Below are 18,072 nucleotides of genomic sequence, written 5' to 3'. Positions count from 1 at the left end.
ATAAAAATGTTAAGACTAATTAGATTAGCTAGAGTTGAGCATTTTGCCAGTGTGAGAAAAACATTTATCATTTACACTGTTTGCAGTAATTATCGTAAATTAAACTAATATTCCTTTCAGAGCTATGCCAATCAGAGTGTGAATATTAGGTTGTATAGAAGTAGACTTTGTAAAAAAGAAGTTATCACAGGGGCGCCTGGGTTGCTCAGTCAGTTAAGCGTCAGATTTTGGCTCAGGTCATGATCTCATGGTTCGTGGATTTGAGCCCTGAATCGGGCTTTGTGCTGACAGCTCAGAACTTGGAGTCTGCCTTGGATTCTGTCTCCCTCTCTCTGCCCCTCCCCTGCTCACACTCTGTCTCTCTCTCAAAAATAAATAAACATTAAATTTTTTTTTTAAAAAAGAGTTAGCACAGATTTTCAAAAACAAATTGATCATGCTAATATAATTTTGCATTTCACCAAGTACTGTCTTTTAATGATTCAAGTCAAAACACTCAGGGATGTGTTCACCAACTGTAGCCAGTATGATCTCCATGTGACATGCTGGCAGGTTTCTATGCACTTAATGGATTCTTGTCTACTCATCTCACTTCCTTCTTATCATCTCTGTTCATTTGTTCAATCCAAGAAATTTGCACCTATTTTTGACTTTCTCATATTCTCCATTATTTGTGTCTTAACAAATTCTGTATTATAGGTATAATTAGTTGTATCATTGTTTTAACACATTGTTTGCATTTGAAGATTGCATTTAGACTTGTCCTTGCTCCCACATAGAGTCTAAGATTAAATGTTATAACCCCATATCTTCTACTCTCCTTCTGATATTTCAAGATAGGGCCAGTGAAGTGGATACTTCTCCATTTATGCGGTTGATCCTGAAAATTAAAGGCATATTAATTGGAAAATTAATGACATAAAATCAAGCTTATTTCTGTTAATTGTAACGTGATCTCCAACAACAAATATATCCAACTTATATACTGATCATTTCTTAAATTAAGCACATTATAGTTTAAAATTTTTAAATATTTATAGAGGGAAAAGAGAGCCATTGTGAAAATCCCATAGGATTTGGGAAAATACAAATCCTGGATTTGAATATCAGTTCAATTATTTATATGAACTCAAGCAATTTAATTAGGCCATCTGGCTGTATATTTTCAGCCACTAGTTATATGAGTTATATGAACATTTTATGGGATCCGAAATATTATATATAAATGGTTTAGCACCATGTCTGGCATACAAAAAGCCCTTAATAATAGTATATAATAATATATACTAAACTAAAACAAGAAAGTCCAAATAAAGAATTTGTTTTATAAGTAAATTCTAACTCATCAAAATCATAAAAATCGTACATGAGTATCAATCTCTGTGTGTATACATTCTTAATAAGTAACATACTTAATCTCTTATGACTGTGGTAGAATGAAGCAATATTGTTATTGATTTAATACTCTTATAGTTGTTTTAGGATTTTTAGGATTTTTAGCATGTGAAGGTATATTTTAAGGTCATGGTTGGCCCCTGGTGTGCTGAAATCCACACAATATTTCAAATTGTCCCACCAGTGTAAACCACTGAGCAAGTTACTAGAAGGGAAATGAACAAGGATCTGTGATCCCTGTCCTCAAGGGGCTGAGTCCAATGGTAGGGATAGAACTTACTAAGAAAAATTATAATTCAAATAAAAATGATCATTATTAGTTAAGCAGACTAGGTGCTATTAAAATTCAAAAGAAGGAAATTTTCTCTTAAGGGAAGAATAAGGAAAGATTGTACAAGGGTATGGATATGTGTGGATGCATTATTCAATATATTATTGAGTATTATTGAATATTGAGTATATTGAGTAAAGTATAGAGAAGGTAAATCATACAGAACCACATTCCTCCTAGTCCTCTTTACTTCGAATTAATTACCTGTTCCCATTTCATCCTTATTAAACTCTAAAATCACAAATGGAGTCAGAAAAATCTCCATGTGTTTCTGGAATTGCATGTTCTAGACAATCATCATTGTTGCAGAATCCAGGGATCCTTCCTAAAGAGATTCACAGGACTCTTTAGGAATATTTTATACGTGTGCCTTACAACAGGAAGGAAGAGACCACCCTTACTTCACCCTATAATCCCATGGCAGCCATGAATTCTATTTACTCAGCAGTGCTGAGCCTTGCCTTGGCACTAAGTTGCCATGATGTTCATAAAAGCAGGGGGAGGAAATGAAGAGATAGCTATGCCTGGCTTAATCACACATATTTTCAAATTGTCATCCTGGCATCTCTGAATGCCTTTCCCATAGGTACTTAAGAAATTACTTCATTTATTTTTTTTTTAACCAGAAATAATGATTAGATTGTCTGTATGATGAATTTTTTTAAATCCCTAAATAAGAGTATTGCCATAGAGTTTGGGAAAACTGATTTCTGAACATTCCTTAAATACATTTCCCTGGAATTGTCTAATTTTTTCAATTTCAGTATAATTACTCTCTCATATTTGTAGAAAAATCTTATTATTTTAACTCACATATATGTTATATATAAATATAAATTTCAGTCTGATTTAATATTCCAGAGAGAACCAGTTTAAAGTTTTATTTAAAATATATTTAATACGAAATAAACTCCTTACTTTAAGGTTGTACCTTATCCCCAAAGCACTAATGTCATAAACTGTATTTATGTACTGTTTTCATTGATTTTGTCTTTAAGTTTTCTTATTTTTTTTTTTCAAAATCGAACAAAGAGATTGGATTGGTGGAGAGAATTTACACACATTGGCTCGTAGCCAAATCTATAAAAATAGGCTGCTAAGTTTATAGCCTCCTTGCATTTATTGGCAGCTCCACAGTGATGGATTTAAGAAATTGAAAAGAGGTTAAATAAAGTACAGATAAGAATAACTAGAATACAATTTGAACTAAATAAAGGCCTTGAGACTTCTCTTAGAAACAGAATGACAAAATTTAACTACTGAAAACCATAGAATACTACAATTTTGGAATTGGAATTGTCCAGAATTTGGAAGTTAATCCACATACAATATTGGAGTAATCCCATGATTTGGGATTTGTTTTGTTTGTTTTTTTTATTTTTAATAAAAAACATGCAGTACTCTTCTCAGAATTGTCTATGATCTGGCCAATTTGTTTGTTTTTATTTGGAGAAAAGTGCTTATGGTTCAGAGGAGTGACAATTTTTTTTTAATCTATCATAAAACCGCATCTCCACCTTCAGCATACACACTTGTGGCCTTAGGTCTACCTAGAATTTCTTTACAAACTCCTGAATATACCTAGGTCTGCCCTAAGTCCACTGTACCCATTGACATGTGGGAAAATGCCATATGACAGACCTGTTAGGAATTTCAGAGGGCAGTATTCCCTTTTGAATTAGAGCCCTATCTAAATTTATTCATTTACATAACAGAGTGTACTCAGAAAGCCTTGTCAAGCCCAACTGAAGGTGCTATGTTCAGTGTCAGTGCTGTGGCCTAAACTGAGTTAGGATCCTAGCCAGGTTCCAGGGCCATCTGTTTGCCCACTGCTGCCTCTTTGACTGCAAAGGGCTTGTAATCCAGTCAGCGAGTTAAAAAGAAAGAAAGTAACCTGAAAATGTATATCCCAATCAGGAACTGTGCGGGCAGATTTTGCTAAGAGACCCAGTGGGCTCCTGCCTTTTGTATCTGACTGCATTTCTTTTCCATTGTTCTCATTGCAAAAAGTAGCACTTCTTTATGCATCAGTCCATTTTTCTTTTTAAGGATTAGAAAATTTTCTGGACCAGGGGTACCTGGGTGGCTCAGATTCTTGATTTCAGCTCAGGTCACGGTCTCAGGGTCATGGGATTGAGCCCTGCATCAAGCTTCTTACTGAGCATGGAGCCTGCTTGGGATATTGTCTGTCTGTCTGTCTGTCTCTCTCTCTCTCTCTCTTTCCCTCTATCCCTCTCCTTTTCACTCTCTCTCTCTCTCCCTGTCCCTCTCCCTTTTTCTCTCTCTCTCTGTAAAATAAAAATTAAAAAAAAAAAAAAAGAATTCCATACCATTTCTTTGTTCTTTTGGGTGTCACTTTGGAAAAGACTTATCAAGAACTTATCAGTGTTTTTTTTTGAAAAACCTGTGAAATAAACCCAGGCACATATTTTCTTTCCCTTTATCTTTGAACTGGGCACTAAATCTGCACAATATGAAAAATTTTGAAAACGTTCTTTTCTATAATGTCAGTCTGTCAATTTAAATACATTCTGTATCATAGTGACAAGAACAGAACATTTATATTCAGACAGCTTTTAAAAGAAAATTAGGAGGCAACGAAACTCATTTGAAGTTTTTGACATTAGATTTTGACTGAAGTAAACGGAATATTCTTTTTTTTTTTTTTTTACTTTTTTTAGCTTAGATATAATGATTAAAGTGCTCAGCATTGATTTTGTATAGATTGGAAATTATTTTCTTATTAACTATTCCATTTTACATAACAGGTGGTGTAGCTCTAAATACTTTAATGATACTCTTGATATGTAAGTATCTATATGATAAGATCATCCACACTCTAGTCTCCTTCTCTACCCTAAATAAAATAACATTTATGAAAACAGTTGTCTGTTGTCCCTTAGACTTTATTTGAATGTTGGTATTTCTATTAAGTAAGTATGTTTCAATAATTCTGTGTAACTAGACAAAAAAAATGGGAAACCAGGATTCCTGGGGATTTGTAATCCAGTCAAATTGTAATTATTTTTTGTGTTAAGACAAAGACTTAGCTGAAACCCAGGGTAATTATTTTCAAATCTTACAATAGATCCATGTGAAAGATATGCAGAGAAGATACAAGATACATTCAGGAAAAATCACTTTTTTTTTTTCCTAACTGGGGCCTTGGCCTCAAAATTCTACATGAAATTGCTGACTCTGCTAAACTGGGCTCTGTTTTAAGATATAAAATAACAAATAGCAGATCTATTGGCCTCCTAGGTGTGTTTCTTCTTGGCCTATAGCTAATTATAAACTTAATATTACATTCTTTCAAAGCCTTGATAAACACAAGGAAATATTGAAGGAAAATGAAAACATACCTAAAGTGTAATCTCAACTGGTTAAACCATCGTCCAGAAGATTAGCTGCATAAGCTCTAGTTACACTGTTCTTGCTTCACTTTTATAAGAGAAGATAGGCAAGAGATAGGCAAGTCCAAGAGAGTCTGGCCACGGCAGCCTTTTTGTTGGTGTACCTATTGGCTTTACTGTCAACAACAAAAATTTCCATACCTTGGAAGTGTACTATAAGAAGGGAGAAGCTTTGTGGTTGCCCTAGAGCCCATCAATAGTATTTCTTCTTGAATGTATGAAAGGTGGTACTACAGTGAGAGGTACATAGCTTGGGGATCCTATGGACTTGAGTTCAGATCGTAGGTTTGGCAATTATGGGGTGAATGTTTCTAATTTTTGTTTTCTCACTCTTGAGTATTTATAATGAAAGCTTTCTTTCAGTTTTATTTGAGAATTAAATATAACAACTATCACAGAGGTATGCAAGGCTGGTTCAACACCAAAAAAATCCATCAGTATAATTTGCCACACTGACAGATTTGATAGGAGAACTACCTGATACATCAATAGACATAGACAAAAGAATCCAACATCTGTCATTCTAAAAGTGTCAGCAACCCAGGAATACAAAGAAACTTCCTCCATTTGATACAGGGCATTTATAAAGAACTTAACCTTTAACATCATACTTAATCGTGAAAGATTGCTTTCCCACTAAGATCAGTAATTAGACAAGGTTGTCTACTTCCACCATTCCTACACAATATTGCATTGGAAGTCCTAGAGAATAAAACAAGGATAGAAGAAGAAAAGGTATCCAATTGGAAAGTAAGAAGTTATACTGCCCTTATTTGCAGACAACATGCTTGTCTACATAGGGAATTCCAAGGAATGATTCAGGGAATTGAATTTCTAATGTTTAACAGGCCATAAAGAAAAAAAAATTTTCTTGAAGCTAATAAGTAAGTTTCCAAGTTGACAGAATACAGTGTCAATACACAAAAATCATTGCATTTCTTTACATAAACAATGCACAATTGAAAACTAGAAAATTGAAATTTAAAAGAATATATGAACTTTTTAAAGTCTCCAACAAAATGACACAGCTAGCTATAAATCTAATAAAATATGTGCATTATTTGTATGAAGAAAACTGCAAAAATATGATTCCACTGGGTTCATGCATTGGAAAACTTGATACAGTTAAGATGTTAATTCTCCTCAAAATGATATATAGATTTAATTCAATCTCAATTATAATGTCAACAATTATAGATAAACCAATTATAGATAAGCTGATTCTAAAGTGTATAAGGTAAGGGGCACCTGGGTGGCTCAGTCAGTTAAGCGTCTGACTTCAGCTCAGGTCATGATCTCATACTCTGTGAGTTCGAGCCCCGCGTCCGCTCTGTGCTGACAACTCGGAGCCTGGAGCCTGCTTCGGATTCTGTGTCTCCCTCTCTCTGTCCCTCCCCTGCTCATGCTCTCTCTCTGTCTCAAACATAAATAAAAACATTTAAAAATTTTTAAAGTGTATAAGTTAAGGTAAAATAACTCAAATAGTCAAAGCAATAAAAAAAAAAAAACCAAAGTTTGAGAACTAGTACTACCTGTTTTTAAGAGACACTATAAAGCTAGAGTCGTCAAGACAACTTGGTATAGGTGAAAGGATAGACACATAATCAACAGAGCAGGATAGAAAACCCAGAAAATAACCTACACAAGTAGAGACAACTGATCTTTGACAAAGGTGCAAAGACAACTGAATGGAGAATGCAGCCTTTTAAAGAAATAGTTGACCATAAGGGGCACCTGGGTGGCTCAGTCAGTTAAGCGTGAGATTATTGCTTTTGGCTCAGGTCATGATCTCCCGTTTCATGAGTTCAAGCTCTGCAGGATATTACTTATCCTTTATCTTTTAAAATGGACTTTTTAAAAAACCATAATACTAACAGCAAAAATTTTCTTATCCTAAACTTATTGAAAAAATATCCAGAATCAATACCATTTTTCTGTTTTCTTTTCTAGTAGAAGTTAGTTTTTTCCCATTCTTAAGCTTTTGAAATGAGCTTTCAATTATAAAATATCAAACTATGTTCAAGAGAAGATATGGAAATTGCCAGCCTTTGGCACACTATGGTGAAACCCATAAGTAAACACAACAGTAACAGGTGGCAAAAAGTGGGAAGTTCTGTGTTTACAAATGTTCATGGCAGGCTAAAAATATAGAACAGGTTGTGCCCTGATGCAGTACTGGTTAGACTAGTCACACTTGTGTTTAGGTTCAGAGTCTACACATCAGTTGCTTCTAGTTGACTTAACTGGTTTTACCAATAAGTCTTGGTTGCAACACATTGAATTAGATTTTTAGGTTTTCAAAATGCCATCATAGACTTGTGAGATGTGGTAGGAGTCTTCAGATCCTTCCCACTTCAAGAATCGGGTGTAATCCAGGTTTCTTTGCTGGGCCCATGCACTTGGGCAAAATCCAAATGCCATCTTTGAGCTCTTCACAGTGGAACAGTTTGTCCTGTGATAGTGTAAACATTAGAACTTTGCAGCTTGTCAGAAGTACTATAAAACTTCAAATTTTATATCCTAATCCAAACCCAAGAATTTGTTTTCATTTGGAATTGCCTTGCATGAAGCAGGCAAGAATGATCAGGAGTTCTGTCTTACTCCTTTACACACACACAAAATGATGGGGAGAATCTCAGCTAAAGGTTTATCTCATGCTTCTTTTTTTATTTTTAGTTTTTAACTTTTTCCACCGTGCATCCTAAAGAAATCCCTTTGCATCATAGCACATTTCCTTAATACCAGCAATCTCTTACTCTCAGCTTCAATTACTGCCAAAATCTGTTTGAGTACTAAAAGGGAAGCAAGGAAATTAATGGCCACTGAGGAGGGAGGAGTAGGATTTGGAATAGCTCAAATCATATGTGGATCATTGTTTTTGTAATAATAATGTTCATATTTATGTCACTACCATATAAACATTTAATTTAAAGAAGAAACTCATTTGTATTCCAAAAAGCATTATAGGTAATAGGTTGTATGAACATTCAAGATTCAGAACACTGTTTCATGAAGAGTAAATGCCTCTTGATGTCCCCTTGATATTTTATTTATTTATTTATTTATTTATTTATTTATCTATTTAAATTTTAATTAGTTAACAAACAGTGCAATATTGGTTACAGGAGTAGAATTCAGTGATTTATCACTTACATACAGCACCCAGTGCTCATCACAAGTGCTCTCTTTAATACCCATCACCCATCTACTCCCTGTCACCTCCTTCCATCAATCCTGTTTGTTCTCTATCATTAAGAGTCTCTTATGGTTTGTTTACCTCTCCTCTTTTTCCTCCTTCCCATATGTTCATCTGTTTTGTTTCTTAAATTCTACATATGAGTGAAATCTTACAGTATTTGTCTTTCTCTGATTGACTTATTTCACTTAGCATAATACATTCTGGCTCTATGCAAGTCATGGCAAATGGCAAGATTTCATTCTTTTTGATAGTTGAGTAATATTCCAGTGTGTGTGTGTGTGTGTGTGTGTGTTTGTGTGTGTGTGTGTGTGTGTCTATTTATCAGTCCGTGGACATTTGGGCTCTCTCTATAGTTTGGCTATTGTTGATAATGTTACTATAAACATTAGGGTGCATGTACCCCTTCAAATCTGTATTTCAATCTCTGTGGGGACAAGGAGTTTTATCTCTGTAACCTATGGTCTAGAAAGAATATCTAGAATCTATTAAATACTTGTCAAATGAAGATATTAATTGGTAAACTCAATTAATAGAGCCTCATTTGAGTCTTATAAGTATTTATTTGCATACTATGCAAATATACGTAATTTATGTAATTATACATAATTATACGTAATATAATTATATGTAATTATACGTAATATGCAGACCCAGTGCCACGTGCTAGCACTGTGGCTGTGAACAAGGTAAACATGGTCCTTGCCCTCATGGAACTTACCGTACAGCTAGAAAGACTGTATGTTAAATAATAGTCCAATAAATAAATGCAAATGTGAGTTCTATTAAAGCAAAGTATATATTTCTAAGAGGACATACAGCAAAGAAAATGAACTTATTTGGGGTGGGCTGTGTGACTTGTAAATTAGAAATAACACAGATAAAGATAAAATGAGACCTCTCATTTCAACCTTTGGGGCTTTGAACATGTATTTCACCACTTTAAAAACCCCTTCATAACTTAGTGCCTTTCTTAGAGTATTCTGTCTTGCATTAGATTTATTGGAGACCTTTACTTATTCACCCTAATACCTAATATGTTTTTTTTTTTAATTTTTTAATGTTTATTTATTTTTGAGACAGAGAGAGACAGTGCATGAATGGGGGAGGGGCAGAGAGAGAGGGAGACACAGAATCAGAAGCAGGCTCCAGGCTCTGAGCCATCAGCCCAGAGCCTGACGCGGGGCTCGAACTCACGAACCGTGAGATCGTGACCTAAGCTGAGGTCGGACGCTCAACCGACTGAGCCACCCAGGCGCCCCAATACCTATTATGTTTTAATTGAATGAGATAAATTTTGATTTTGCTAATCACTCTTGTTTCAAGGCTGAGTATGCATAGTTTACTTTTGTCTCCTGCACAGTCTTGCACTTAACCAGCCAGTCAAAAGTACAATAAAATCAATAGTTTCCTTTTCCATGTTTACTTGTAAACATCTTAGAATACTTGCAACCAACCTTATAATTGTATTCTCTAATGGTAAAAGTATGTAATGTTTCTTTCTGTCCCCAAAGGTTATGCTGAAAGTTCCCCCCAAGTTCTACATCGTATGTGTGTAGTGAATAATCTTGGTTCATCCCTCTAAATCCATCCTGCACCATATTCTACCTTGTTCTGTTCCCCAGAGAGCAGATATCTGTGGACTACAACAAACAAGAGTTTGCATGACCTCTAACTACTATTTAGATTTGACCAGTTGGGAAGCATCAGCAGCAGATTAGAAATTGACAAAAGAGAGGTTGGGGTATTTTGTTTCCCTGGCTCGCTCCATGCCCTTCTGTGGTTTTACAGTGGCTGCGTTCTGCTCTCTCATCACGTAGGTTCTGCAGGATTTCCTCTCCTCCAGATATAATCATCTCTAGGTTCTTATGTCGGCTCCCTCTCCCTAGTCTGCAGCTCCAAGGATAATAAAGGTTTTTGGCCCTTGTTAGCTGTAGGGAACTTCAACAACATTTATTGGTTTCTCTTAGACCTGCCCACACCTTTCTAAATAATCCCTTTATTAAACTTGTTTCACTTACTCTCAGTTAGCCATCCTATTCTACTAGGACTCTGCTACAAGAGATATACTTTTCCTTGTTCGAAGTGAGAGTAAAACTGAAAAATGAAAGAAGAGCAAACTATTGTAAAAGAAGTTTCTGGGTAAACAAAGAAATTGCATGTTTAATTGCAAAGAGCAGAGACCTGGAAGTTAGATGGACCCTGTTTGCTCCAGGCTCCAACACTTCCTACGTGTGGGACTAGACACCAGTTACCTAAATCCTTTGATTGTCACATTTAAAATGGGGATGGAAAATCTTAACAGGACTAGTATGAGAATTACTGATAACATACAGGATGCTCCTGGCACTTCATAGGCACTCAGTAAATGGAGCTTTTAAACCAGCAATAACTTCCAGCAAAAAGAGCACACTCAAGCAACAAATCAGAGATGTTTCTTTAAACACAACAGAGCTACAGTGATTTTGACACAGAAGAGAAGAAGAAAATTCTGTCTATATTTCTATTTTTTCCTCAATGCTTATTATTTAAATAAATGTGCTTTCCTATAATCTACTATTATAGGAGAGTGTGTTTGAATTTTATAGAATCAAATGGCATCCTGGCATTCTTGGACCATCAATTTTAAAATATTTCTGAGGAAGGTGTAAAGTTTTCCTAAACCACATAATGCATCTTGAGATTAGAACAAGAGTCAGACAACTACATTTGTTATTTTTTCAATCTCTCTCTTATAGACATTATGTAAAGCCCATTAGGTCATATTATCATTTTATTTTACCACAAGTCTTCCAGAATTCTTCTAACCATTTACTTGGTAGAAATTTCAGAGTTCATTCTATTAAAGAATAAATATATTTTTTTCACACGAGTCTTAGGATGAGTTAGTTTTCTTGAAGAAAAATTTTACCAAAAGAGTACATCTTTTGAAAATGTATATTTTACACTAAGAAAATCAACCATTTTTTTCTTTACTCTCCTATTGTCCCTTTGAAGTTTTCTAAGGATCTGTTTCTTCCAATTAAAACTCTATATCAACTCAAAGCCCATTGAATTAAATGGTATCTGAATGGCAACTTTTCTTCCTTTGGTGTCAGACATTTTGAGACTTCATTTCTAGAAGATATCTTATTTGCAATTATATCTCTTGGACCTTTGGGTATGCACAAGTAAAATGTTATTTCAGTAGATTCCTTTAAGTATGTCAGCATTTACGAAGTGCTTTTAGAACAATTGGAAGTAGCTAATTGTTGCTTTAGAAAAATCTGTTCTATAGAAAATGACACATGGACTGCAGTTGACAAATTTATCCTTGAACTCAGGAGCTGCATATGCTTACCAAAATTGGCATGTTACTGTGGTCTCTTCTCTGGTTATTAGTTTTAAATAATATTGAATCAATATTATTCGAGGGTATCAGGTAAAGCCACACAAGGAAAGAAATGGAACTTTGGGGCACAGAAGAAAAATGTTCTGAATGCTATGGGGGTAGCTGATGTTAATCATTCCGTGTGAAGAACAGATACTGTTAGTTATGCCAAGCAGAATATGATGATATTTAATATGGAACTTTGAAAAGAAACTTTGTACTCTTTAGAATGCTAGGATATCAGACTTAGACCTTAGACTATATTGGTTTCTAGCAAAGACTATCTGTATAATAGCTTTGGAAACCCTCAACAGCTGAGGAGATGAGAAAGCACTGCACCGAAGACCCATAGGAAGGAAAATGAAGAGCTGTATGTAGGAAGGACCTTCGTTTCATCTTCAACGTTATTTTCTCAATTTTCGTTGAGTGTTGCATTTGATAAATTTTTTCAGCAATCGTGTTTTATATGGGGAGCTTTCTATCTTACATGCATAGTCCTTTGAAGAAAATGTGTTGAACCCACGAATTATAAATAAAGATGGAGAAGTAGGAGTAGGAATACGCCAAAAATAATCCAGTTGGATTACCTTCATAGACAAGACTTCACTGGCATTACCACCTGTATTAGGAGTTTCTCTTGGGTGGTTTTATAATGCCCTGTGTATATTTTATATTCTCTTTTTAGTATAAAAACTGTTTTTGTGTTTGTGCTTCCCCTCTGAGTAAGCACCATGTTACACTCAACACTGGGTCAAAGTCTGGCCTAGAGACAGCACTCAAGAATTGTTTGAAATCACTACATAAATGATAAAAAACTAAATAAAAATCAGTCTTAAAAATAATAATTGATACTTATTTTGTGTAAATCAGTTACACACATTGTTAACTCAGAGCAGATTATATATTAGTCATATCTATTCTTTTATAGATCAGCACAAGAAATACAGTTTAGATACATGGTGGGTAGGCATTTCCTGTTGATATGTACCAAGCAGCACATGTTCATTTTTTCATCAAATTATATTCCACAGTTTGTTAAGATTGTGGATGTAGAATTATAGGTTCTGAGCTATAGGTTCAAGCTCAGTTGGCTTTAGCTCTGTGGTTTCTACATTCCAAGCTCTCTGCTAAAAATGTGTGTGATATTTATACCAAGGGAAGCCATGGTAATGAACCATCCAGGATTGGGGTTCATGAGGAGCCATAGAGCATTCTGAAAAGATCCCAGGCTCTGAAATCCAGAAGCTATAACTTTCACATTCAGTTCTGCCAGTTGCTAGTTTTATGAACTGGAGGAAGTAAATATCTTAACCTCTCCCAGTTTCCTTCCCATCTAGGGTGGGCAGTGTTTAAAAATCTTTTGTAAATATTGACAAATGCAATTATTCAAGAAAAGACCACAAGACATAAATCTGTGAAAAATAAAGGGCAAATAAATATATAAATAAATAAAATAATACCCCAAAGAGCAGTAGCTAATTTTTATGCCTCATCTAGACTCACCTAGACTCCAGCAATAGTTCCTTTATGCCTGTCTGTCTCAGTGTGCCACAAACAGATTTTTTTCCAGTTCTGTAAATACATTGCAATCTTCCTACCTCATGACTTTCATACATGTTATTATCTTCCTGTAAAAGCACCTTCCACAAACACACATGCACACACACAGACATCAATGCAAACATACATAAACACTTTTCTATATGTTAGGTTCTTCTTCACGTTTTTGGCCTAACGTGTCACTTCTTCAGAGAAAATGTCCCTGACCACTTCTTAAAGGAAGTCTCCTTTATTATTATCATTATATAACTAACTACCTCTGGGTGGCTCACTTGGTTGAGCATCTGACTCTTGATTTTGGCTCAGGTCTTGATCTCACAGTTCCTAGGGTTGAGCCCTGTGCCTGGCTCTGTGCTCTCAGCATGGAGCCTGCTTGGGATTCTCTCCCTCCTTCTCTCTCTGCTCCTTTCTTGCTCTCTCTCTCTCTCTCTCCTTCTCTCTCTCTCTCTCTGTCTCTCAAAATGAATGAATGAATGAATGAATGAATAAATAATAAATAAATAAATAAATAAATAAATAAATAAATAAAATAGCAATACCTGTATTTTCATAGCATTTCAGACAATTTATGTGTATATACTTATTTATTTTGGTTTGGTCAGTGTCTGATTCTCAACTAGAATACAAGTCCCGTGAAGGCAGAAATTCTAAGTCTACCTTGGTCACCAGTGTATACCGAGGGCCAGCAGAGTGCCTGCAGAGAGCAAAGGCCCATTTCATATCTGTGAATGACTAGGTGTATACTGGAATGAATGAAATGACAGAACACACTGGCAGCATCAGTGAGCATAATTAAGTTGTTCTCACTCCATACCAGTTTATGAAGTAATGTCTACTAAGTCAATAGTCATCTTTCATCTAAAGAACTGTTGAAACTTTCCCTCGTGTTTGAATATGGTAAGAAAGGGAAATGCAGAAGTTGTTGCTTTTTGAAGCTAGATGCTAGGGTCAGTGGATTAAAGTGAATGGTATTTTATAGATTCCCACGCAGGCCATTTCTCTGGGGCCCAGGGGACATGTCTCTCTCAGTTCAACATCCTTACCATCAACTGTTACAGTCTTTCATCTATGCACCTTATCTCTTCCCCATCCCTTCCACAAATATTTATTCTTTTACTCATATGTTCTGCTAGAGTAAAAGGTTATTCTCAACCAGGCCCCAGAAACTGAAACAGTGTCCTACATTGGTGTTTCTTAAAAAAATAGATCACATTACAAAAGACTAATAGACATATAGACATAAAAACTTACTAGGACAGGTTTGCCCTATGTTATTCCTTGGATGTAGTGTAAAAAACACTAGTTGGTCCTTAAGAAGAATTGTCTAGTGTTTTTGCAGGATTTCACTATGCTTTCTGTGGACCTTGGGGAATTCCTGTTCCAGAGAATCTTTTCTCTTCTCTTGTCTTCTCTTGTCTTCTCTCCTCTCCTCTCCTCTCCTTTCCTCCCTTCCCTTTTCTTTTCTTTTAATTTTTGAGAGAGAGGGAAAGAAGGATAGGGCATGAGCGGGGGAGGGGCACAGGGAGACAGAGAATCCCAAGCAGGCTACACACTCAGCATGCAGCCCAACACGGGATTCCACCCCATAACCCTGGGATCATGACCTGAGCTGAGACCAAGTCTGCTGCTCAACTGACTGACCCACCTAGGCAGCCCTTTAAGAGGGTATTTTCTTTTCATGTCATGACAAGGTCCCAGAAAATCAAGAGACAGGGTGTTCTGTTTCCAGTCAATTCACAGTTCTTCCTTGTGTCCCCTTCAAGGTCGCATTCAATTTGCACACTGAGACTAAATGTGAAAACAGATACATATTTTTATAATACTGAAAGATAAAATCCCCACACCCAGGTTTATCTGAATTTCACCCATTCAACCATGTCTTATTTCTGTAGAACCTCTGTAAAAATTGCCTTGTTATTTCTATCTCAGTTTTCTCATTTGTCTCAACAACAGTACGTGCTGGTACCTCTACGTGTCTTCATTTGAATCCATTCTTTGAAGAGCTACTTAGAAATTTGGAGTTTATTTGTGAACTGACTACAAAATTGAGTAGCTAAACAATTATTGGCCTAAGAAATTTCAGGGGAATTTAGTTCAATTTGCTTGTATGTTAAATATGATAATTACTGAAAATGTACCTTCCCTTTTCTTCACCCCTTGCCCACACCTATTATGACCCAGATTTTACTCAGTCTCAAAATTGAATTTAAGATAAGTAACATTCATTAACTGAACGTTCTGTGTACTAATGCATTTGCATTAGCCTTTTCACTTTTCAATCACTACATTAGAAATTCACATTAATACAGAGATTCAGCATATGGGCAGGTGAATTGGGAGGCTGGTAGAAACAGATGTGCTTATAGCTATGTTGTTTATGTGTTTTAACCTCTACTGGAATGGACTTTGCTAAATGTTCTTTACATTTCAATATTGTGAATTTGGGGGTGAATAGATGATGTTCAGGAGTTTTGAACTAATTTGTAGACATACCTTGATGTGGTTTTAGCTTGGAATATGAACACCTTTCTCCTCATTTATCTGTGTGACATAAGTTCATATTGCTTTTCCTTTCTAAGTCTCAATTCCCCATCACCAAAGAAATAACAATACCTGGGGGTGCCTGGGTGGCTCAGTTAGTTAGGCATCTGAATGTATCTCCACTCAGGTCTTGAGTTCATGGTTTGTGAGTTCAAGCACTGCATTGGGCTTTGTGCTGGTGGCATGGAGCCTGCTTCAGATTCTCTCTCTCCCTCCGTCTGTCCCCTCTCCCCCCCAGGTGTCTGTCTCTCTCTCTCTCTCTCTCTCTCTCTCTCTCTCTCTCTCTCACAAAATAAATAAATAAACTTAAAAAAAAGAAATAATAATACCTGATCTGTAAGATTATTAGAAAATCAAATGTAGTATGTATATGTTTAAGGGAGAATAGGGTATAAAAAGAAGGGCTCAGTTTAGTAAATAGTAATTTGAATGTTTATGTACTAGGTTTATTTACTTGCTACTTGGAAATTTAAATGGTTAGGTTTGTTTGTTTGTTTTTTTGTTTTACAGAAGCTTTAAAAAATGAAAGAAGGTCAGGGGCACCTGGGTGGCCCAGTCTGTTAGGCATCTGACTTTGGCTCAGGTCATGATCTCATGGTTTCTGGGTTCAAGCCCTGCAGCAGTCTCTGTGCTGACAGTCAGAGCCTGGAGCCTGCTTCGGATCCTGTGTCTCCTCTCTCTGCCCATCTCCTCCTTGCACTCTGTCTCTGTCTCTCTAAAATAAATAAACTTAAGAAAAATTAAATTAAAAAATGATAAATGTCAGCTGAAATCTGTTTATTTCTCAGAACTGTTTGACAAATCTCTCACTTTCCCTGACAAAATATAAACAAAATGAACTCAATTAGTTCTAGTCCCTATGTGGTGCTTTTCAAGAGTACTTTCCTGAAACAGTCATCACAAGAATTAAAATGTATTTTTTGCCTTTTGCTGATTATTTCTCACTTCTAAAACTTGCCATTTTGAATTTGCAGGTATGAATGTAAGCAAGAGTGAGATAACAAAAGAAACTTCGTTAAAACCGTCCCGGAGATCCCTGCCTTGCCTTGCCCAGAGCTATGCCTACTCAAAGAGTTTGAGCCAATCCACCTCTCTCTTCCAGTCAACGGAGAGTGAATCTCAGGCTCCCACTTCTGTGACCTTAATCTCCGCTGACAAAGCAGAGCAAGGTGAGCGCCTATCCTGTTCTTTTGTTCAACTTGCAGAGTGTTTTCAAGCCATTCCTTCTTTCCTTCATACATTCTACTAGTATTTATTAGAGCTCTTTTGCAAGAAGGCTGGCATAGAAACAACAGTACACTAGTTAATGGGAGGCCAGTGGTTGGCCAGATGTGTTTTTGCTTCTTCCTTGCCTTGAAAGTAGCCAACCGTATGGGAACCTGGACCTAATATTTTCTGTTTGCAGGACCAGACAGACCATCTACCTAAATTGCTAGGTCATTATCATTTCTCGTGAGAATTTATAACCAGTAACTGAGTAGAATATGTCAGCAATAATAAAATCAGTTTCCTAAAAAGAAAGACTAAAAACTTTATGTAATATTGACAGTAAAGCAATGAAGATTTGGCTGCGGGAAGATATGGTTGGACAAGTGTTAGCAATCAGATGTTGGCACTGAAGTCATAGATATTAAAAGGGCTGAAATACAGGGAAGTGCCAGCTAAATTCCGCATTAATGAGACTATGTGGCCACCCTGGTCACCCTTCTCCACACATCTGCCAATCTGAGACACCATTATGCTTTTAGACAATTCCTTTTCACAAAAGCCAAGAGTCAAAGTACAACCAAGCCCTCTGTCATTCAGCGGGTGAGGTATGTTTTTATTTTCCCATCCCATACTTTTGTCTCATGAGAATGCATTCCTTTGTGATTCCTTGGGGGTATTTCTTCCTCTGGATAACTTGAAAATACCAAGATTCTCTTTTTAATAATATTGTGAAATCACTACCAATTATAAGTAGCTTACATCCATGTCCAATAACTACTTTTCTAGTAGCTAATTACTCAAGAAAATGAAGGTATTAAAATATAATAGAGATATATCTGTTATTGAGATATTTCTCAATAATATTTTCAATATTTTCAATATTCTCAATATTCAATATTTTCAATATTCTCAATAATTATTGAGAAATATCTCAATAATAGATATAATATATAGATATATAATATATAGATAATATAATATATCTCTATATTGAGTTATTTCTCTTATTGAGTGAAATTTTAATTAATCAATTTCAACTCGTTAACTTAAAAAAGCT

General features: G+C 35.7%; 1 protein-coding gene across 2 annotated transcripts in view; it reads left to right on the top strand.

Moving 5' to 3' along the window:
• Positions 1-18,072, top strand: part of ANO3 (anoctamin 3) — a 415,128-nt gene that overhangs the window by 214,178 nt on the left and 182,878 nt on the right. For both annotated transcript variants that reach the window (XM_019456559.2, XM_019456561.2), the window contains one exon: positions 16,781-16,975. In XM_019456559.2, the coding sequence (XP_019312104.1) occupies positions 16,781-16,975 (195 nt within the window). The remainder of the gene's footprint in view (positions 1-16,780; positions 16,976-18,072) is intronic.

This window comes from Panthera pardus, unplaced genomic scaffold (genome assembly GCF_024362965.1).
Source record: "Panthera pardus isolate Hobbes unplaced genomic scaffold, ASM2436296v1 HiC_scaffold_12, whole genome shotgun sequence".
NCBI lineage: Eukaryota > Metazoa > Chordata > Mammalia > Carnivora > Felidae > Panthera > Panthera pardus.
Note: the sequence above shows the minus strand (reverse complement) of the source record. Positions and strands in the feature narration are given on the sequence as shown.